Source organism: Capra hircus, assembly GCF_001704415.2.
Source record: "Capra hircus breed San Clemente chromosome X unlocalized genomic scaffold, ASM170441v1, whole genome shotgun sequence".
In the NCBI taxonomy this organism is placed as follows: Eukaryota; Metazoa; Chordata; class Mammalia; order Artiodactyla; family Bovidae; genus Capra; species Capra hircus.
The window spans coordinates 11116298-11140452 of record NW_017189516.1 but is presented as its reverse complement, the minus strand read 5'-3'; the positions used below and the strand labels follow the sequence as shown (position 1 = coordinate 11140452).

Genomic DNA, 24155 nt, shown 5'->3' with positions numbered 1-24155 from the left:
CATCTGTACGGTAGCATGTATCAATACTTCATTTATTTTTATGGCTGAATAACATTCTGTTGTATGAATATATCACATTTTGTTTATCCATTTATGAGTTGATAGGCATTGGGGTTATTTCTACTTTTTGGCTGTTACAAATACTACTCTTTGAACATCTGTATGCATATAACTGGATCATATGGCGACTCTATATTTAACCTTTTGAGGAAAACCCAGGCTGTTTTCCGTAGTGGCTGTGCCATTTCACATTCCCACTAGCAGTGTGAGGGTTACAATTTCTCCACATCCTCGCCAACCCTTGTAAATGTCAGTCTTTTTGATTCTAGCCATTCTGGTGGGTGGGAAGTGGTATTTCATTGTGGTTTTTATTTGCATTTCCCCAAATGGCTAATGATGTTGAGCATCTTTTCATGTGCTTATTATTTGCCAGTCAGTTTTGCTTTGCTTGGTCCCTTGATTCTCAAGCTGTTTACGAATTGACTTGAGACCAGAGCAAGCCAACTATGTCATTACTCAGGTGATTAGAGTGAAGCAGGAGGAAAGGTGCTACCTTTCACTCTTACCAACTGTGTGCTGGAGGGCTTGGGTGCAGAGAATTTTAGCTAGGAATGCTGACCTGATAAAAATGATAGGGCCACCCTTAAAAAAAAAACCCAGTTTATTCACATACTATACAATTCACCCATTTACAGTGTACCACTCAGTGGTTTTTAGAATGTTTAGAGTGGCACAACTTTCAATTCTAGAACATTTTCCTCACCCCTAAAAGAAGTCTCATCCCATTAGCAGTCACTCCCTATTTCCCCCAAACTCCTCCCCTCTTCCTAGCCCAAGGCACCCGCTAATGTACTTTCTGTTTCTGTAAAGTTTCCTTTTCTGGCCCATTCATATGAATGGAATCATATAATATGCAGAATATGCAGTCTTTTGTGTCCTGGCTTCTTTCAACATAGTTTTTTCAAGGTTCATCCCGATGTAGCATGTAACACTTCATTCCTTTTTAAGGCTGAATAATATTTCATCTTATGGTTATACCACAAATCGTTTATCCCTTCTTCAGTTGATGGACTTGGGTTGTTTCCATCTTTTGACTGTTGTGAATACCGCTGCTATCAATGTTCATGGGAAGTTTTTGTGTGGTCATGTTTTCAATTCTTTTGGGTATATATTCCTAGGAGTGGAATTGCTGGGTCATAAGGTAACCACATTGAACAGTTTTGAGGATCTGCCAGATTTTGCCAAAGTGGCTACACCCTTTTAGGCCCACCCTGTTTTGCAAACTTAGAAGAGAAAAAATGTCAGCTTTCTTTTCAGTTTTGCCTCCTGGGGCTGAACTTTATATACAGCTCGCTCGCTCTCTCTGTGTGTTTGTACTTGTGTACACTGGGCTTTTCGGTCTTCCATGTAGCTTAAGGACATGGTAGCTAGAGTTGGCAAAGCATTCTGATTCTAGCTAGACAGGTGCTTTCTTGTCCTTGTTAGATGGTTTGAGACAAAATCCTAGGAACTTTGGTGTCTATAAAACATTGGTTATTCTGATAGGGTAGAATGATTAGAATAATATAGAAAATGAATTATTTCTTATTTATTTATAGCATTTTAGGATTTCTTTTTAATTTAATGTGTTGCTTGTTGAAATCTTGACCCTGATATTTACACTGTTGCTTTGTTTGTTTAAAGCTTTAGACTTATATTCCAAAATAGGGTAATTGTTTTATTGTTTTTAATAGAGAAATAGAATAATTTGGGCCTGTCCCTGGTGGCTCAGACGGTAAAGAATCTGCTTGCAATGCAAGAGACCTGGGTTCAGTCCCTGGGTTGGAAAGATTCCCTGGAGGAGAGCATGGCAACCCACTCTAGTATTCTTGCCTGGAGAATCCAGTGGACAGAGGAGCCTGATGGGCTACAGTCTGTGGGGTCCCAAAGAGTCAGACACGACTGAGCGACTAAGTATGCACACATATCATTGTCATTGAGATTAAAAAATACGGATTTTGCTCCTTTTATCTTAAGAAAGGGAATCATCTTGGAGGAGTAGCCAAGGCCCTGGGTTCTAGTTCTGACTTTAAGTAGCTGAATGATCTTGTACTGCTGCTGCGGCTGCTGAGTCGCTTCAGTCGTGTCCGACTCCATGCGACCCCATAGATGGCAGCCCACCAGGCTCCCCCGTCCCTGGGATTCTCTAGGCAAGAACACTGGAGTGGGTTGCCATTTCCTTCTCCAATGCATGAAAGTGAAAAGTGAAAGTGACGTCGCTCAGTCGTGTCTGACTCTTCGCGACCCCATGGACTGCAGCCCAGCAGTCTCCTCCATCCATGGGATTTTCCAGGCAAGAGTACTGGAGTGGGGTGCCATTGCCTTCTCCGGATCTTGTACTAGTCAACCTCTTTGGACCTCAATTTTCTGATCTGTAAAATGATGGGACTGTGCAAAATGATCCCACATGTTTCTTCTAACTCAAATTCTGTGTTAGATAAGTGGAAGTAAGTTGTGAATTCAATTCACAAGTTCCTGTTTGTGACTAGAGTGTTACTGAATCACAGTTTTGAGTTAATAACAATCTTGCATTAGTAAAGGTCTTGTCTTCCCCTCTTCTTTTCTGTGGTAAGGCTTTCATCCTCTTGAAATGGATCTTTGTTTACTTTTCATTGAATTTAGAAATCTTAAAAATGCAAAGACCTTAGAGATTTGGGGATTTTTCAACTTGATAAAATTAACACATTTTGTATAAAAATATACATTGGGGGTCTGCATACATGAGTATCCTTCAGATTTTCAAAAAGAAGAAAGAATTTTGCAAATCTTGGGTTAAATAAACTATATTATTGAGTTGTTTTGTAAACACTCAGAAAAAGAAGTGGTGAGCACTGAAACCACCATTGATTCACCAAGGTCAAACAAATCATGTCAGACTGCCAAGTTGCTCTGACGGACAGGGTTACTAGACTGGTAGATCAAGGAAATATGGTAGATGTGGTTTATCTAGATTTCAGCAAGGCATTGGCAGGGCTTCTTTGGTTTACTCTTGGGTAAGATGGCAAGGTGATAGTAGTGATAATACGTTTAAGTGGATTTGTCTGCAACTGGTTGAGTGATCAGTCCCAGGGGAAAATGGAGAATGAGCCAGGAGTGGGGATGGAGGAGAATTTCTAGCGCACGTGTGGCCTGTCTTCATCCCTGGGCCTGTCCTTTTCAGTCTGCCTCTACATCCCCCTCAGATTAGATTTTATGTTGTAATATATAATTTTAAAAATTATATTTATCCTGGGTATATAAATATTACATTCAGATTTGTAGAAAATTGGAAAACAACAAAATACAAAGTTTAAAAAAAGCTCAAATCATGTGTAAAACTACCTCCAGAAATAACCTTGTATTTGTGTGTATTTCCCTCCAAACTTTTATATCTCATATAGTACGTATGTCTTTCAAGACTGGGATCATTGTATTTAAGCAGTCTTGTATCCATTCTTTTAACTTAGCATATGTCATTAATATTTTATTAAAGTGGTTATTAATAATTAAATATTCCATCATGTGTGTGCCACAATTCATGTAATCATTCCCTTGTTGGAGGACATGTAGGTTGTTTGCAGTTTTTTATTTTATAAATAACACATTGATGGATATCTTTGTATGAGGCTTTTTGTGAATCTGTGATTGTGTGTTCAGAATGAATTCCTTGGAATGGAATTATTGGGCTAACGGATATGAACATGTTTAAGACTTTTGATATATTTAATATGTATTTGATATATTTCTCTATCTCCAGCAACAATATAAAAGTGTATATTTTGAGATCCTTGCTAACATGGAGTGTTATTTTTTAAAATGTCTGTGCAAATTAGGTAAAAATGTTATGCAATGCATATCTTAATTTGTATGTCTTTTTGATAATAGAATTGAACATTTCTGTGTGTGTGTGTTTATTGATCATTTTTTGTGTGTGGATTGCCTGTTCATACCCTTTCCCCATTTCCTTGTTGAGGTATATTTATCAGTTTTTGCATGCATGCTAAGTCGCTTCAGTCGTGTCTGACTCTTTGCGATCCCATGGACTGTAACCCGTTAGGCTCTTCTGTCCATGAGATTCTCCAGGCAAGGTTACTGGAGTGGGTTGCCCTGCCCTCCTCCAAGGGATCTTCACTGACCCAGGTATGGAACCCGTGTGTCTCATGTCTCCTGCATTGGCAGGTGGGTTCTTTACCGCTAGCACCACTTGGGAAGCAGTTCTTACTGACCCATAAAAGCTTTAAAGTAGTCAGTCATATATGTTGAAAGATTTTTCCCATTTTGTACTTTGCTTTTTATTTTATTTTGATGTACAGATGTTTTGTTTTTATGTAGTCAAATCTATCAGTGTTTTCTTTTCTGTGTATTTTGCCTCTGCCCATAGCTTTGGAAAGGCCTTTCTTACCCTGAGAGAAAATAAATGTCCATCTTTTCTAAAAAATTCTAGTTGTTTAATGTTTTTCTTTTTGCATTTAAAACTTTAACCTGCTGGGACTTTATTTATGATGTAAGATAGGATACTACCTTATTTTTGCTCCAAATATTTTAAGGAATTACCTTGGAACTATTTATCAGATAAAATCTATTATTTTCTTGCTGTTTTGGAGTGCCACCTTTATTATGCAGACACAGAACCACACTCACATACTCATAATTTGGATTTTGGGTTTCTTAATTCTGTTCTGTGATATTTTACTCTGGGATTATCAGTTACTGAGAAATGACCACAGATTGTTTGACAAATAACCAGAAGGGTCTTTCTCTAGGTCTCAGTTTCTGGGTTCCTTCCACAGAAACTTGACCCAAAAGATCCAATTGATACCCCAATAAACATTGTCAGATAATTTGTGATCCTGTTGGAGTGACCACTGTGAAGAATAGTTGAATCTAGACTCTCAGTTGACGTGTAAAACATAGAAATCAGGGATTTCCCTGGCAGTCCAGTGGTTACGATTCTGCACTTCCACTCTAGAGGGCCTGGGTTCGATTCCTGGTTGGGGAACTAAGATCTTGCAAGCTGCTGGGTGCAGCTGCAGCCACAAAAATCCAAAACAAAACAGAAATCAGTTACATACCTATGGCTGATTCATGTTGATATACGGCAGAAACCAACACAATATTGTAAAGCAGTTATCCTCCAATTAAAAATAAATAATAAATGAAATCAGTTACATTAACTCATTAGCAAGCTTAGTCATAAAATGTGTTTCAGTCACTATATTGCAATATTTCTGTTAAGTGGGAAAGATTGTTGTGAACAAGAGTACCTGCTACCTTCAGAGCAAGGATAGGTACAATTTTTTATTCTTTCTCATGTTTTCCAGATGAGATGTTTTGTCTTGGGGTGATTCTACATAGACTTTGACTTATGGGTTAAAGGAGCTAAAGGCTTTGTTAATCTTGTATTTATTTGAATATGCTATGTGAAATTCTTTAGAAATAGAGAAAAGACCCTATTTGAAGCTTTTACCCTGATCTCTGTTTGGTGATTCAGTATAGAGTGAGAAGAGCCAGTGGCTAGGTCCTATGAAAAACTTTTTCTTAGCTTGATAAAAGATCAAAGCATTTTTCATGCTACTCATTTCAGACCAGGTGGCTGAACGTCATGGCACCTTATATAGTATAGTGCTTTTGCTCAGTGCCCTTCCTGCATCCTCACTAAGCTCTTTAGGGGACAGAAACATCCAGTCAGTAGGAATAATCTGGAATTTTTTATGGCATGCTGATATGGATTGTCTTGTTTTCTGTTTGATTTCCAGTATCAGGATGCTGTCCAGAACTCTGGTAATGTGTGTGCATGCCTGAGGAAGCATTGTGACAGTGGAGGGACCAAAATACAATGACACTGAAGTTTCTGTTCTGGGTTAGTCGTAGTTCTGAGCCCATTGTTCTAAAAGTAGAGCTGAAATTTTCTTCAAGCACCGTTTGCCCATATGGAGGCCTGTTTGCCACTTTTCTGCCCTCTCATATAGCCTTGAATTCTTTTTATTTCAACTTATACTCCTTATTTGGTATTTTTTGACCCAAAGAGTATAGGATTATTTGCAGATGTGAAGATTTACTTCTTGTAGATCATGTTAAAAATTTTAATTAGACTAGTCTTAGGTTTGATTTCTTATGGACCGCATTGATTTGATTCTAAAATCATAATTATGTCAAAATCAGAAGGGACCTGAGAAATGGTTTAGTTTTAGAGGTATCAGATATTTTAAATAGTGGGCTCCATAATTAGAAACTAACCCAAGTAATAGGCTTCATATTATTTTATAGAGACAAGTTTGTGATTCTAAGAAATGTGCTTTTTGACAATTCATATGCTTATCTCCACACTGACAGGTATCTTCTTTATTGGGCTTGTTTTACTTTTGGCTCCATTCATTTCTTTTGAAAACATGAACTATGTTGTTGGTACAGATGCTTGTAATTCATACAAATCCTGAGGGTCTGCATTCCACAGGCAACTGTAGAAAACCTAAAACACAATTCATACTCATCAGAATTTGTGACTCTCGCATGTGATTCCTCTGAGCTCAGGGCAGCTCAGCAATGGCAAATGAGGACTATATGAATTTGAGATTTGAACACCTTCACTTCCTTAGGAACAAATGAGTCTTTGGGCAACTGTTAACTTATTTTGTGATGATAGCAAACCAAGACGCTGTGCTGTGATTCAGCCCTGTCTTTTACTCAGTGTTTGTGTGGGAACTTAAGGTCGGCAAGTTACATTTCTCTTTTTCATTTTATTTGTATTTGTGTCTTTCCATTGTTCCTGCCTGTCACATTCTGTGTGTCTGAAGTCTGTCATCCAGTTGTCTTCCCAGCTTCATTGTCCTTTCCAAATTTGGTAGGCATGGCTTTTATTTTATTTTGGAGCATTTACCTTTTATATCTTCGTTCACACCATAGGTAGTCAGTGCTGCATGCAGACTAAGTACTCTTTGTTGCTTTTATTTGTTTCTTGTCTCTACAACATTTTCCTACCCATAACCAAATAGAACCAAATAAGTTTTCTATAGTTTGAGAAACTGAGCCCCTTTCAGTGTTTCCAAATTACTGACAAGTATCATTTCTAATACCAAGGAGACACTTTTTCTTTCATTAGGAAGGTAGATGCATTTGAGATCAAAGTCTTAGAGGGGAGATGGCTTTGGAGGCTTGGTTATGTGTCCATTTCATAGTAGTGAACATTGTAGTTTCAGTCCTCTTTGATGCTTTATTAGGCTATTAAGTGGGTCTTGAAAGCTCTGATATGTTAGTGTTTTGCAGAAGTGGTTTACAGTTTTGTTGTTCAGTTTTTACCCTTTTGGGGTGAGTGGAAGGAGAAAGTTTTGTGTTCTTTTTCCATACATTAGTTCCTGAGGAGCCAGAATTTGAGAATTACGGTGTCCAGGTTTGTCCTGTCAGATCTTTATAGCAAGTTTACACCCTTGTTGACTCAACAAGGGTGCTAATTGCATGCTAAACTTTGAGAAGGAAACAAAAAACACATCAAGGAGCTTATAGTTTTGTAAAGGAAATGACATCACAAATTCTGGGCACTCGATTTTAAAAAGGGAGAGGTAGTGGAAGGCCTGGAAACCATGTTGGATGAAGAATGTTTAAGGAAGTAACAATATTTAGCCTGGAAAAGAGAGAACTTATTTTGAGGACATGATGGCCATTCTCTATTATGGCTGATATTATCCCACCTTTTCCTGGTCTTTTAGGAAACTCAGAAGCTGCCTTTGATCCTTTCTCACCCTACATCCAATCAGTTGTCAAAATTTCTCTCCTCTGGCTCCAGCATATTTCTTTTTTTTAATATAAATTTATTTATTTTAATTGGAGGTTAATTACTTTACAATATTGTATTGGTTTTGCCATACATCAACATGAATCCGCCACAGGTATACACGTGTTCCCCATCCTGAACCGCCCTCCCTCCTCCCTCCCCGTACCATCCCTCTCGGTCGTCCCAGTGCACCAGCCCCGAGCATCTTTTTATCCTCAGTTGTCCCCACACTATGTCAAGCCTTTGACGTCACTGTCTGTACTAGTAGAACAGGTTCTTGGTCTCTGTTGCCTTTGTCCCTGTTTTCCTTTCTATATTATGTTCTCAGAATAATCTTCCCCCAAACCTAGTTCTAATTGTATTACTTTCCTATTTAAACACTTAACAGTGGTTCCCAAAGCCTAGTAAGAAAAGCCCTTACTCAAACTCTTATAATTTGGCCCCCAACCTTCCATCACTTCCCCTTCCCCTGTTCACACTCTACCTTCTATTCAGTCTTATTCAGTAGTCTTGGAACCTGTTCCAGGCTTCCCCAGCTCTTTGATTTTCTTTAAATTGTTCCTTCGTACAGTTATACAGAAGAGAATCCGTCATGTTTATACTGTTTTAGACACCAAAATAGGACCAACTAACAAAAGAGATGGCCCTCAATCTAACAATTTTCTCTTGTAGTGTTATCTAATGATGAAAGAATAGAGAGCTTCCCAACATTGGATATATTTGTGCAGAGATTGGGAGCTAGCTGGTCTGGATGCTGTAAAGCAGGCTGCCCACCCCCAGGCTGTAGGTGCTAGACAAGAAGAGAAAGCATGGTTCTCTGCTCTGAAGAAACTTAAATCTACATGTGAGGCGCCACACTTATTCTCCCCATGAGAGCTAAAGTGATATACATACACACATGTTCATGTCATTCCTTTGCTTAAAATCTTTCAGTGACTTCGTTCTGTTACTCTTAGGAGGGATGCAGAAATCCACAAGGTCATGTATAATCTGACCTCAGTCTGCCTTCCTAGTCTGATCTGCCAGTATCTCCAGTGATCCAGATATTTTTTATCCCCACATCTTTTGTTTCTTCTATCTGGAATGCTTTATCTATCCGTCTTCCCCTGGCTAACTCTTCATCCTTAAAGACTCAACCTAAATGTCACTTCCTCATGGAAACCTTAGTTAACATCATCCTATCCCCCTCCTCAGTAAGTTGGGTCACCCTGTTAGTCTCATGATCATAACTAAAGTTGTAATTAAATAGTAGTTTCTTTCATTCTTGTAATTTCTAGGAACCATTTGATTACCTTTATATTCCCATCAGCTCTCATAATGCCTGGCACACAGTAGACATTTAGTTAATATTTGGATAAATAAATGAATGAATAAGACTTCAGGGTGGTGAACAACATAAAGGATGTTCAGTGTCAGGCAGGGAGAAAAATTTCAGGACAAGGGAGTAATAGCTAGGAACGAACAAATTGTGTTCAAGAGTTGCAGGCAGGTTAACTCAAAAGAGGATTCTGTGAATATATGCCAGAAACCACAAAATTGTAAAGCAATTTTCCACCAATTAAAAAAATAAATAAATTATTTTTTAAAGAGGATGATCTGTCTGATGACACATGAGATAGATCAGCTAAGAGTGATAGGATGATGGTTTTAGCAGTCTTTGACATTTTAGTTGAGATATTAAAATTCTTTAGTTGCTATTGAATTATTATAGATACTTGGATGAGGGGCTCCAAGTTGGAGTTTTAGGAAGACTTTTGAAATAAGAATCTTCAACTGGACTGGAATTTGGAGAGCCTGGGGGCAGACTACCAGCTAGAGCAATACAGCAGTGGTCCAGAGAAGAGGTAACTATGTGACCTAAATCCAGGCAAGAGATAAAATAATAATGAGAAAACAAAAAGGCAATGACAGTGGAAATTAGAAAGAAAGAGATGGATTGAGGAGGCAGTTAGGAAGAACATCAGCAAAACTTGAGGAAACAGTAGTTGTGCACAGGGGAAAGGGGGCTGTTGTTTCCAGTACCAGGGAGATTTGGCTTGAAATTTATCAAGTAGGTGGATGCAAAGTGGTCAAAACTAAAGGTAGATATTTCTAGAGGTAGACAGAATGTCATATAGGTAGTAGGACAGTCCCTTTAAATCAGCAATTCCACCCACCGGTAGACCTTTCCTGTGATTATGCAGAGAGAACATTTGAGGTTCCTCTTTGTCTATTCCAGAATGCAATTTTGGCTTTACTTTCACATAACCTAAATGCTTATTAAAGTTTTTTCTCCCAAAACGAAAGATCAATCTGTCCTTAAAGGTAAGTTCTATTTCTTCAGGAACAGAAAAGCTGCTGGAATCTTTAGAATAGCAGTTTATCCTTACTTCCAGTTAGAAGGGTTTCATAATGTTGGGGTTCAGTTTGGTAGTGCCAATCAAATTTTTTCATGTGCATGTAATTTGACCCTGCAGTTTCAATTCAAGGAATCTATGCTATAGAAATGCTCATACAAATACACAGACCAGCACTGATTGTAATGTAAAAAATCAACAATTTAAATATATGTCAGCTGGGATATGACTGAATAAATTATGACCTGTCCATAATATGCAATACTATGCAGCTATTACAAAGAATGAGGTAGATCACGATTCATGTCAGTATAGGTTGCCATGACATATCGGAGAATGAAAAAAGGATGTGACTCTTTGTGAGTTGCTAATGTATATAAATGATACATACAGAAAATAAGTCTGGAAGGATACATACTAAAAATCCTAACTAGTTGCTTCTGGGTACTGGGATGGGAAAATGATACAGGAATGTCCAAAGGAAAAAAAAATTTTTAATCATATGCTACTTTTATAATTTTAAAAAGTGTAAACTCATCAGCTTTCTTTGACCCCCAGGTGGTCAGTGAAGAACCCTATTTGGGGAATGATGTCTGACTGTCCTACTCCCACCCCTTTTTCTCTCTGTGATTAGTAAAGAGAATGAGGGAGCAATGACTCACTGTGCATATCTTTTGTGGATTACAAATAGTTGGGTTCATCTGAATGGGAAAAAATAAATATAACACAGTTTAGTAGACTTAAGATTTTAGTAATAAATATTCTTTAAAATAGCCTGTTTGAAGTAGGACGTTTGGGTTATAGAGGGTGGTCTGGTGGGCTCCTAAGGTAATGACTTAGGCCTAGGATATGCCTTCCAGCAACGGGTTTGTTTTGAGTGGAAGGGGAAGTAAGGCCTTGGCAAATTGTGAGGTCTTAGAATTCAGATACTGTTTAGGTGAAGCTTTTGTTCTTGGGAAATGATGCCTCTACTATTAAGATGAGGTACTATCTATCTAAAGACTATTCTAAACAGCTTTTTGTTAAAATTATTTTTTCTTTGTTATAAACAAAGTTTGCTAATCAGATGCCTCCTGTGGGTTATTAGTATCTCAAAAAGGTGTTTAAAAAACATATACTCCATTTGCTTTCAATAATTAACCTTGGGAACAAAAGTAAATGGGAATACCTCTTAACTACCTTTCCAAGCCCTCAGTGAAGCTGGCAGCCATCAGTTAAATAAACCTTTAGGTTTATTAGTTTGAGAACAGAAGCATCAACTTGGACACAGTTTTCTAATTTGCTTCTCGTTTACCCAACAATCATTTATTCAGAGGCGATTCTGTGCCTACTGGACATTAGATAACTCAGCAAATAAAAGCCAGAGGCCTGTGAGCAGCTAGAACTCTAAGGGGATCATCTGAATGGGGAAAAGTGAATAAAACACTGTTTAATAGATTTGAAAGCTTAGTAGCATGTAGAAAACAGAAAATGACTTCCTTAAAGCAATAGCTTTGCTCTCTTTCTATAGTCTATTTTAAGTGGGCCCTCTGGCCCAGTGTTATCAACCTTGGATTAGGAGCTTGAGGAAATGGTGGTTTGGTGGTTGTTTTTTAAAGGGTTTTTAAAGAAATGTAATTACTAAGCAACTGCCATGACCTGCTGCTACGTTGGAGTTCAGTGGGCAAGTCAATTCCAAAGAAGAGAATACGTAAACAAGTTGGGAGAGGGGAAAACAGCTTAAAGATAGATTGGGTGTTTTTTCCTGCGTTCAATGCATATTTCTGCCTTTTACTTATCTTGCGCAAGAAAGGGCTGCTTGGTCAGAAATATCTTTGTTTCACCTGGTCTTCTCTCAGCCGGTGAGTGGGGAGGAGGGCCAGAAAGAGCCAACTGGAGAGGGTTGGGCTGGAGGGCTGAGCCTTAGGGTGGGACCCGTGCCTGGGCGGCTCTGGAGGTAGATAGCCCTGCTGCTGTCCAGGGCTGCTATGACAGATCGGTCACCGCCCTCTACCTTTAGATTGGGACGCCTCATTGATATTGATGTGTTGCCTTGTAACCCTCAGAACAGGGACATTGTCCAGCTGCTGTCTCTCTTTTTTTCTCCCAACATTTAATGGGTGAGTCAGTGACTTAACTGCTTCCTGCAGGATTTCAGGGATGGGAGTAAGTAATGAGGACAAATCACCATAACACCAGTGCGTGATGAATGAAAGAGCACACAAATTTAACCAGTTGGCTTCACTGGTACCAGAGTGAACAAAAAGAAACTTGGTTGGGAAGAGGAGATTTGTTTGAGCTAGAACTCTATTCTCTCCCCTTAAGGTTTTTTACTGTTTCCCTTTATACCCAACTGAAGGTCAGGTTGCTTTGGGGTGTCAGGTGTTGGAACAGGTGTTCTGTTTTCTGCCTGTAGAGTCGTACAGACTAGATGGGGATGCTTCTTGCCAGCCCTCTGTGGTGCATGAAAATGCTTTTGTGGAATTTTTTCCTGCTGGAAATGTGTTTGTTTTTTTAAAGCAGTTCCCAACCTTCAACCCCCTAGTATAAACCTTCAACCCTCTAGTATTGACTTCCTTTAAAATCAGCTTCACATAATGAAGTGTGCCTCTTTTCTGTCATTTTCACAGTCTGTGCCGTAGAGATATCCCATTTTATGTGGCGATCATAGACCTGAAAAATGTGTGAGGTGTGTGTGTGAGTGTGTGCGTCTGTATGTGTGTGGTAAATGTGAATATCACATTTAAGATGTACTAGGAGAATGTCACAGTAAAGTAACCCTGTAAAAAGCCTTTCATAGTAGTTGTGTGGATAGAGTTCATTTTCCTTTGTCAGGTTTTCTTAAATTGGATATAAACTTGGCATCACCATTCCAGAATGAAGAGGCTTTTTCAGGCTATTTGATGGTGTCAGTGGGCTACATAGTTGGTCACAGACTTATGATCTCACTGACTAGATGATTTTGAAGGAGAGAGATGTCAGCAGACTTCTGGGTTTGGGAGAATTTTTATTGTGATGTTTGTTCAATTGTTACTGAACCCTGATTGTTAAGAGGGAAATAATTCAGGAGAGCTTTGTGATCTCCTTTTCTGATTGTGACGTTTGTTTTTACCTTTGTACTGCATTCCATTCTCCCTCCTCAAAAAAAGTCACCTAGAAACAGATCATCTTCTTTGCCTAATAATCATATAATGGCCTCAGGTCTTTTCCTGCCCTTCCACCCTGCGTCTCAGGGCCATCTGTTCTCTGCAATCCACTTTTCGGGAAAGTCTCCTTTCCCATCTGCTCTCCTTGGGCCTCAGTGTCTGCTCTAAAGATTTATGAAGGCTGCTCTGGCACCTCTTTCCAGTTATTTTTTTAAGGATCAGTAAGCTTTTTCCATAAGTTACTATTTTTTCAGGTGTATTCTTTCATTCTTTCACTCTGGGGGTGGAGAGAAATCTGTCTTTCTATGCTTGCCGGAGGTACTCTGCTTATCAGAGCAAAGATTGACTGGGCTGGCTCTGGCTACTTTGAAGCCAAGGGTCCTCCTGGCCTTTTGGCCGCTGGCAGATAGGCTCAGTGCAGCTCCTTGGGTTCATTCGTTTCCTGTCCTTTCCCTTGTCTCCCTGACAGAGTACAGTCGCTTTGAATCGAAGATACATGACTTGCGAGAACAGATGATGAACAGCAGCATGAGCTCTGGGTCTGGGTCCCTGCGAACAAGTGAGAAGAGGTCCTTGTATGTCAGGTAAGTCTCACTTTTGAACACCAGGCTTTGTGTGGCACGAGGGAAGCTCTGTGCCAACCCAGCCCTTCTTGTTTAACTAGTGGGATAGGGAGTGTATACTCCCAGTACTAAAACAACACTTTGCACTGTATGCTCAGGTTGTGTACTTTATGGTCAGTATCTCCTCCCTTTTGTGATCTGGCTTCTTCCTTTTCACTCCTGAATGACTCAGTATGGGAAATTTTCAGTGTACTCTCTAATTGTAAAAGACTGTTGCTAGTCAGCATTCAAAGAGCACTCAAATGTTCAAAGTACTTTGCTCACAATCTGTGATTTGAGGGGCAACTTGGCATTCCCACTTCCACATATGCATAATAGATATCAGACTTTGTATTCGAACATATCAGCTATCACTGTGTTCTGGTACAGGGTCTCTTTTAAGAGACCAAAGAACTGACAGGTTGCTGCATTCTGTTTTGTTTGTTTTAAGTTGTGTTTGCTCGCTCCCTGCTGCACTGGTCTGCTGTAAATGAGTCATGGGACATAGGATGGGATGATGTACCTTCCACAGGAAGGGTGGGTGGAAAGAATATATAGCATTGGATTGCTGCTAAAGCTTTTCAGAGATACTGTCCAAGGTTGAGCTTGTGACCCTTGAGGCACATAGTAATACTTTGTCAGGTCAAAGTACAAACCTTGGAGAATTAGATTGCTAAATGAACACTATGGACTCCTAGAATTAGTGATAGTTTTCTTCTTCCTGCTTGGGCTTCTTGGCAAAACTCCAGCAGTCTGGGGTAAGTACATTGTATCTCTCCAAGGGTAAAATCCTCAGAGAAAGAAGTGGTAGGATTACTCCTCTGAGGGGTGTGTGTGTGTCCTCTGAGGCTTGTGTGTTTGTGATGTCTGCGTGTTTGTGTGTGTCTGTGTGTTAATGCTTGTATCAAACTCTTGGGTTGAACTTTTTCTAGTGGTCTCTGATACCAGGTGGGGGGCATGGAAGGGAGGCTACAGTTGCTAGTTGCCTGGCAACATGACATCTATTTTGTCCTTGGGGTTTGAGATGACGATAGCCAACCAATGTAAATGCTAATTGCAGTTTTTCTCTCAGTGCTTGATTTTCTTTTTCCTCAGTTGCTAGTCCCTGACCCTCCTGCGGGCAGAAGAGCCAAGGGAGTCCAGATTTGAGCCTCAAGCCCACTAGACTCCTTCACGGTTCTTTCCTAGAATGAATCCTCAGCTTGATTCTGTCTATGTTGAGAGCAGCTTTCTTCACGTTTGCTGTGAGAAAAGGAGAGCGGGAGGAAGGCTGGGCTACTCACTGGTGATCTTTTCAGTCTCCTGTTTTCTGTCACTCAGCCCTTGTTCTGGGTCTGCAGCCTAGACATTGGGGTGCCAATGGGGGGATTCAAATGTGCTATTGCCTCCCTCAAAAGGGTAATACTTACGTGACTTGGTCAGGATTGTTCCCATTCCTGTGCTTCCAGCCCCCGCAGATGTGGCACTCCAGTGTGCGTGGGAAGCTGCTCTTTAGGCAAGACGGTTTCTTTGGAGAGCTTTATTTTTAGATTTCCCCTCTCTGCCTATCCTGCGCTAGAGCTGTCCTCGCCTGGGCAGGGGGAGTGGGGCATCAGCTCCTGACCTACAAGACCTGGAACACCCTTCTCTGGTCCTGGCAAGGGACACATTCTGTCTGACTCTGGGGAGAAGGATGGAGGCTGCACTCTGTTTCTAGTGAAGCAGTTTATACAGTTTATATCATCTGCTCTTAACTGTATCTAGATAACATCTGTATCCTCAGGAAAGTAAATATGGTTTAGAATAGTGAACATTTGTAGTCACTAGAATTCACCAAGGGAAATAATATTTTATGGCCAGGGTAGTGAGCTAAGGTATTTTGCTAAGCTAACGCTCTACCAAAGCTTGGAGCCTGGCTCACTCTACTGCCTTACATGCCTGTTTTTGGCCTAAGGTATTTTGCTGAGCTAGCCCTCTACCAAAGCTTGGAGCCTGGCTCACTCTAGTGCCTGTTTTTGGCCTTTTTTTTTTTTTTTTTTAAACTCTACAGTGGCTTCCTTTTCTTCAGCATTTAAACATATTCAAGTTTCCTCCATTTTTGAAAAGAAAATTTCCCTCAATACCAACACTCCTGAAAACTATTGTCTGGTCTCTCTTCTGCTGACCACATTTGCCAAATTATGTGCCAGGAGACACTGGTTCCTCAAGATGTTAAGTATTGTGTGAAAAGTCAGTGGTTCAGTAAGTTGGGCAAATGCAAGATTAAACAGAGGGAAATGGGGTTCTTTACTCTGATTAATCTCCAGGAGGGACTATACTAAGCAGTGTTTCTCCAAAGATAGGAGCATAGAAGCCTTATTTGGAGAAATCAGTCTTAGCATCCAGGCTGGAAAATGTTGTAGTCGTCTGTACTTACTGCTGCTACTTCTTCAAATTGTCTCTCTTTCAGTAGGAAAGAAAGTGTGCATTGGCTTTTCAGCATGATGGTGTGGTCCCAAGCAACTCCAGAAGACTCTGGAGGGGCAGAAGCCCAACTCTTTTGGGGTGACTGGTTCAATGATTCTCTGCCATTGGTCTGACCTCTTCACCACAGTACTTTTCATGAATTTACCAGCTTTCTTCTTTAAAGGCTCTCTTTCTACCTTGCTGACCATTCTTCAGTACCTTTCATTAGCCCTGCCCCATAGATAGCAGTGTCATGTATTTTCATATCTTCAAATTCTTTCATCATGTAAATGACAACTCTGATCCCTTTACTGAACTCCAGACCTGCGTATCAATCACTTGCTGGACATGTGCCTGGAGCTGCCCTCCCAGTGCTTCAAACAAGCAGTGTGTTCCAAATGGACCCCTCCCCTCCACATACACACACCTTCTCCTCACTGTCCTTATCTTAATTAATTGCATCACCCTATCATGTGGAAAAGGGATTAGATTTGTTCTGTCACCCAAGGCAGATCTCAGTTCTACATAAGGAAGAAAGAGCTAATGATTAAAACTGTCTGAAAATGGAATGGACTGCTTTTGGAGATAGTAAACATGGTCCTTTGTCACTGGAGGTGTTACAGAAAAGGCTGGGCAGCCATTTGTCGGGTTGCAGAGCAGGTTGAAGCTAATGATCTGCTCAGAGGCTTTTAGTAGTTTCCAGTGTCTTCAGGATGAAGGGGAACAAACGTTTAGGGAATACGTGCTCTGCATTAGGACCTCTGTTAGTCTCTTTTAATAATGCTACATAGTAGGTATTGTTGTTCTCATTTTGCAGGTAAGAAAACGGAAACTCCAGTTAGACAGCTGAGAAGTTCCAAAACTGGAATTTGAACCTGGTTGTTCTGACCAGAATATGGTTCTCTCAGCAGTTCCCAAACCTACTGATAGGAATCAGCTGGCATGCTAATAAACATACAGATTCCCAGGCTCCTCTCCTGTCAATTTGGATTCACCAGGTTTGGGGAAATTATTTTTAACAAGTAATCATAATACTTAGGAATGATGACTTATTTGTCACAATAGACGTTTATTTCTGTTTCACTTGAAAACTGAACATAACGCTTACTTTAACTCTGGCTATGTGCAAAGCAGTAAAGCACAAGCTTGAGAAATTAAGTGTGGTTGTGGGGGTAGATTCAAGGAAGCAGTAGAAGTGGTTCCTGCCCTCCAGCAGCTTACCATCCACACAGAAGATAGTGTGCAGCAGGTGGTTAAAGTTAAGGAACCCTTTTCATGGGAGTTTCACCTCTAATTCTATTCTCTATTGCTTCCCCTTCTGACATGAGCCTCCTCCCTTCCCTTCCCCCAAGTCTCTATCCTCCTCTGGTGTGTATGGGCTCGCAAAACTATTTTGAAGCAAATACCACCCTCTTGCAGCTGCACCAAGGCTGTAGCAGGTGAAGCCCTAGGGAGCTACTGACCACAGGGGAGATGGGATTTGTGGAGCAAGTCAGCAGGAGAAAGGACAGATAACAGTGTTTGGAAAATGAGACTTGATTTTAAAGTCACTAGTGACTTAATGGAAAGGCCTTTCCCACCCTTCGCCATACTAGAAACATCTCTTAAATAGTATAGACAGGGTGAACAGAGGCCCTCTTTGTGCCCAGTCTAGGACCTCTGCTCTTCTGTTTCATTTGCCTTCCACCCTGGAGAAGTCCATAGAAATATGCTTCTCCAGCCTTTTGCTCAAGGTCAGGGTGACCAGGTCAGGTTTAACTCAAGCTGTTCTGATGTTGAGGTAGTAAAAAGACACAGGAAAGTTTAGCGTTCCAGAGACCTTCAAGTTCTATGTTCATATTTAATTAATTAATTTCATAAATAAGCAAAAGACCTTGTCCTCCAAAGGTTGCCAAGAGGTTTGATAGTACATTTGTGGAAATAGTTTTTGAAAGTCTGTTCCTGTTAACCTGGCTACATTCTTTGCAGCCACTGGACAGCATCAGGCATTTTGGGAGTCCTGGTCTTCTGGCTGGCCATCTGCCATCCTAGCCTTCTTCCCGCTCTTGGAAGGAAATCATGCCCTATCTGTAGTCCTGATTCAAGAAACAGTGTCAGAGTCATCAAAGAAAGCTGGAAGATGCTCCTTCTTGTTAACAAGCATTTGTTACACTACTCTGTGCTTAGCCCAGGATGATGCTTGAGGGGGTCCAACTTTGTCTTGCTCATTAATGAGTTTCAGTTGTGGATTAAGAGGCCAACAAGGTATAATATTGACAGGCTTCACTATCTGACACAATTTGGAAGTGAGGATAATCTGCATCTTAAAAAGCAACAAGAATTTATATACTGTTGGGGGCTACCAGAAGATGAGACAGTTTCATGTATCAGTGATTCCGGAACTGCCTGTCGTACATCCTAGACACCAGTCCTAGACACATCATCACCTCAGCTGATCCAACAGGTGCTGTGAACCCTGAATATTCACACATTATGAACCTGTGAATGCTTCCCTAACTTCAGAATTGCACTCTAAGGACTGAGACCCTGAAGTAGGCTGAGGAGAACAGTGTCCTTCCCTGTTCTCCATGTTCCCTTCTTCAAGATGTGCCAGCGACTCCTGACTGGCTGCCAGTTGCATTTGCTCCTCTTGTGATGGCCCATCTTGTGTCTACTTAAATACTCAAGTTTGGGGTTTTGAGTTGCTCTTCAGAAGCTGCTAGAAACTTTGACTTTCACGCTGAGGTCAAGGGATGAGGAATTACTGTCACTGCATAGCTCCCTGTGTATCCTTTAGATGGACCGGGCAAGGGAGGGGCTGCTCAACTTGTAAATAATCTGTGCCCTTTATCAGGCACTTTCTGTCTCAGGTAGCTTTGGCAACTACAGCACAACAACCATATATTTCTCACAGTTCTGTAGCTGGGAAGTCCCAAGTTCTAGGCTCTGGCAAATTCAGGTTCTGGTGAGCCCCCAACTCCCCCCACCTTCTTGCTGTGTCCTCACATGGCCTTTCCTGAGTGTGTTCTGAGGACACAGCCAGCTCTCTCCTGTCTTCCTCTTCTCATAAAGGCAGTAATGTTAGGATGAGGATCCCTCCCTCATGACCTCATCTAAACCTACTTACTTCCCAAAGGCCCCACCTCCAGTCACCATCACATTAGGGGTTAGGGCTTCAACATATGAACTTGGAAGTGGGGCACCCAAATATTCAGCTCTTAACACTGACCAGAGGAAGAAAGCAGAATCTCCCAACTGGTATGGGAGGGATATGTCAATACTATGGAAGAACATGGGGCTTCCCAGGTGGCTCAGCTGGTATAGACTCTGTCTGCAGTATGGGAGAACTGGGTTCAGTCTCTGAGTGCAGAAGTTCCCCTGGAGAAGGAAATGGCAACCCAGTCCAGTATTTTTTTTTTTTTCAAATATTTATTTATCCGGCTGTGTTGGGTTCTAGCTGTGGCACGTGGGACCTTTGCTGTGGTGCACTCAGTAGTTTCAGGGCATGGGCTTAGTTGCCCCAAGGCATGTGGGATCTTCCTGTTCCAGGGATTGAACTCGCATCCCCTGCATTGCAAGGCAGTGTCTTACCACTGGACCACCAGGGAAATCCCCCAGTCCAGTATTCTTGCCTGGGGAATTCCATGGACAGAGGAGCCTGGTGGGCTGCAGTCCATGGGGTCAGAAAGAGTTGGACACGACTGAGTGACTAACACATTCACTTTCATGGAAGAACCTGTCGCGGGGTGGTAACTGGGAGGGTATTCTGTGCTCCTTACCCCAACTTGGTCTAATCACCATTCACAAATATCATGCATGGCCTTAGTCCTCAAAGGGCTGATGGTTTATATTCCCCCAAAGGGATATAATATGAAAGATTAAAACACTACCAGAATGTAATAGCAATAAACAGAAAATATTAAGAAAGATCATTGCTAAATACATAATATGAATTTGGAAGAAGGAAATTTGGAGTGGGCACAGTCACAGACAAGGGTGGGACTTGAGTTATGCCTCGGAGGAGCTGCCTGCACTGGCAGCAGATTCTGTACCACTGAACTTACAGGGAAGTTAGTGGGCATCTCTTAGGGGATACTATTTGAAAGATCACTACTTAAACAACATATATTTCAAGACCTTTGATGATGCTTTCTCCTTAGGAAACACAGTAGCATTTAAAGCTGTGTGCTGAAACTTAGCTTGGGAACTTAAAGGGGACAGGCAGAGCCTCTCAGGCCAGGCAAATGGCTGGAGCCACAGGCAGAGAGGTGATCACACGGAAGCAGCTACTTGCCTTTGAGGCTGAAGTGCTGCTGTTTGCTCTGAGAAACCTGCCTGACCAGTTTCCTGCCATTTTCTTTGCATTCCTATTCCACAACACACAGGGGTGCCTGGGCTAGACGCTTTTGCTTTTTCTGGATCTTTCAGACCCAAAGTTTAAAATTTAGGACCTAAACTGCAGAGACTTTGGGCCTAGTAATCTGTTTACTTTGAGCTGATTATGTTCCTGCTTTCCCTCTTGGCAGTGAGGTCCCAGCTGAAAGGAAGATTAGGCAAAGTCCCCCGGAGCACATACATCATCCCTGTAGGCAGCTCTTGTTGTTGCTTAGTTGATCAGTAGTGCCCGACTCTTTGTGAACCAGTGGGGTCAGGAAGATTCCCTGGAGAAGGAAATGGCAACCTACTCCAGTAAGTATTCTTGCCTGGAGAATCCCATGGACAGGAGCCTGACAGGCTACAATCCATGGGGTCACAGGCAGTGGCATTTAAAGCTGATGTGCTGAAACTTAGCTTGGGAACTCCAACCTGCAGACCCTAGGGAGTGAGCATCAGCTTTTTATGCTGGTGTGACGTGGTTCCAGAAGGTGGCTTCATTGCCTGCTTTATGTTTTTATGTGCCACATTTTCCCTGGGACATGCTCTTTATCCACTCTTAAGACAAGTCAGTATTTTTTGGCCTGGCCATGATGTTTGACAAGTGGCTCTCCTTTGCTTCACAGAGGTGCATGGACATATCCAGGGTTGAGGAATAATCTTTTATGTAGACCACTTGCTGTGCTCTTAGACTGTGGATGATAATATTTTCATAAGCTTTGTTCTCTCCTGATGTAGTGTTTCCTTCTGACCTGACCAGTCCTTAACTTAGAGACCCCTATGAAATTCTTTTTATTTAGACCAGAAACGGTAAGGAGTTGCTGAGGTTTCTAGTCTCCCAGCACAATCTCTTGTCAATAAGCTCACACATGAGATGGGACCAAGGTGACAGAGTCATTAATTATGGTCTTTCTTGCGGTGTCCAGAGATACATAGGTGTTGTATTTTCCTTCCTGCTCATCCTTGGTTTGAGTCAGAGGTTGGAAAGGTCGGTCGCTGTGTCATCTGGGCTCTGCATGTGTAGGATTTTTGGCTCTGGAACAGTGGTTTATTGCATTTGACTTTCCCAAGTGCTTTCCCTAAGGATAAAAAGGGGCAGGCAGGAGGATATATTCTTGTTGTGGAGAAAGGTGCCCTTTGATCCTCTTACCAAGCATGACCGGAAGTGTTTGTAAGAAGGTGCCAATCCCTATCACTTCCTTATGTTTCTAGGCTGTTGATAAGACAGACTGTTATTGCTAGATGGCTATAGTTTAGCATGCTTCTTAAAGATCTTAGGTAGGTAGTCGATATTTTTTCAAAGTTTATTAAGGGCTAGGGCTAATTTACATACTTTTTCCTTTACATAAAATGTATGTCATTTGAAAAGTAGTTTAACTTTACTACTCAGGCCTGTTCTTTTACTGAATTGCCTTTCATATGAAAGTTTAGCCCAGTAATGATACTTAAAAAAAAAGAAAGCAGAGGCAATGAAGTCAGTCACACAAGGCCTCCTAAATGAATGCCAGACTCCTTAGCTGGACTCGAGGCTGTCCACAGGCAGGCCCTGGCCTGCTGCTCTCCCTAATACCCTGCCGTATGGCCAAACGTGGAGACTGGTGACCCCAGCACACACCCTGGGCTGCTTGCCTCGGAGTCTCTGCTCATGCTCTTCCTTCTCACCGGAAGGGCCTCTCCCTATCTCTGTCTTTTGAAACCTGAACCCTGTTGAGGCCCAGTTCAAAAGTCAACACTTCCTCATAGATTCCCCAAGCTCTATGACCTATGCTCCCTCCGAAGACTTGGAGACCTTGGTTTGTCCTGTCCTGTGCCTCTCTCTGTAACACACAGCACAAGGCCAAGACTGATTTTGCTTCTGCATCTCCCGTCAATCAAACACAGTGCTGCCAATTAAAGTCAGTGAGTATGTAAATAATGGAAGAAAGGTATTTTCCAGACAGCCAAGTGGACAATTAGCTTTTTTTCTTTGTTAAAAAATGTGACCTTGACTTAGACCTCACAGAATTTTTCTGAGATTTAGGAGCCCTGGTTTGAGTTGACCACCAAACAACTCTAGATGAGGCCCTGTGCATCTCTGGGACTGATTTTCATTGTTTGTGAGGAACTTTTCCAGTTCTTAGTCAAACAAAATTTCAGCAGGAAGAGATTTGGAAAACAAAGCAAGATCACAACAGTGGAAGGACTGTTGAAGGAATTTTGAATGTTTAGCCTGGTAGAGAAGACCTAGGAAAGACTGAGACATTAAATGCTTGCACTGAAGAGAAATTTAGAGAATATCAAAGGAATTTTCTTTTTTAGATAGCAAGTGGGATGAAATGACCTTTGAGGCTTTGATGTTCTATAAAGCTCTGTACTCATTTGCAGTTCCAATTGATAGAAAAGGAAATTCTTGTTAATTCACCTTTTACATTCTCAACTGAGAATGATAATTGTAGTTCAGAATTTCAAATACAACTATTGTGCTGCTATGTTTTTAACAAAATCATGGTTTCAGAAAGGCATTGTCCATTCTGTTGTTCAGTATTGCTCATTTACAAATTTATGAGATAGAATGTATTTTATTGGAAAGTTAGCTTTTTTTCCTTGTTTCCCAGGGAACTTAGAGCCAAACATGTTCTTCATCTGAAGTAAATGACTAAGTCAGATGTTTGGTTTATTGATTCCTCCCTGCTCTGCGCTTTTTTTTTTTTTCTTTTTTAAAAAGTGCCCGGAAGAGTGGTATCTGGTCATGTTAGATGGTGATAAATATTTCTTAATTGATGGATATTCTTAAGAATAGGCTGTTGTATCATCATTAAAAATATTAGTTTTGGAAAATAGTCAATGATATTTCAAATGTTAATGAAACAATTTCAAGTAATAACTAAGGTTGCAAAATAGTGTATACATAGCATGTTTTTAACTTAGTGAAATATGTGGGTTTTTGATTTGTGTGTTTATTATACAATACCACAACAGTATGAAGAGTTACTTCTAAGATATATTAAATGTGATTTTTCTTTTTTTAGGCTTTCTATTTTTCAGATGTTCTATGACACGCTTATATTAATTTTTAATGAAATTAATGTATATGGATAGTTAAAAATCTCAAATATTACAATAGCATATGCAAAAAAACCCTTGCCTATTTACCCCTTTTCTTGATACACAAAGGTAATTGCTTTCAAATATTGTAACAGAAATAGTAAATCTAAATAGCTATGTGTTAAATAATAGCTACAAAATAATACAGATGTAGAAATGTAGTCAAATGAAAAAATCAGGTATTTATTTCCACCAGGAAAAAAAATAGAAAAAGTTTATATGAAAAGAGGGGTAGTCATCTATGAACACCACTTACGTCATGATGTAAAATTCAATATTGTTTAACCAAAAAAATGTGATGTAACTAAATTGGGAGAGCAGAGGAAAAAGGATGGGTGAGTGCTATAGAAAACCAATACATAATGCCTAAAATATAAAAAACAAAACAAGCAAGAAGAAGCAGTTGTTTAGAAATATGTTAGAAAAGAAAAAGAAACACCTAAAA

The 24155-nt window shown here is 40.6% G+C and overlaps 1 protein-coding gene across 5 annotated transcripts in view; it reads left to right on the top strand.

Annotated features, from left to right (window-relative positions):
• DLG3 (discs large MAGUK scaffold protein 3) overlaps positions 1-24155 on the top strand; it is a 54009-nt gene that overhangs the window by 15320 nt on the left and 14534 nt on the right. For all 5 annotated transcript variants that reach the window (XM_018043863.1, XM_018043862.1, XM_018043864.1 and 2 more), the window contains one exon: positions 13717-13831. In XM_018043863.1, coding sequence (XP_017899352.1) covers positions 13717-13831 — 115 coding nt within the window. The remainder of the gene's footprint in view (positions 1-13716; positions 13832-24155) is intronic.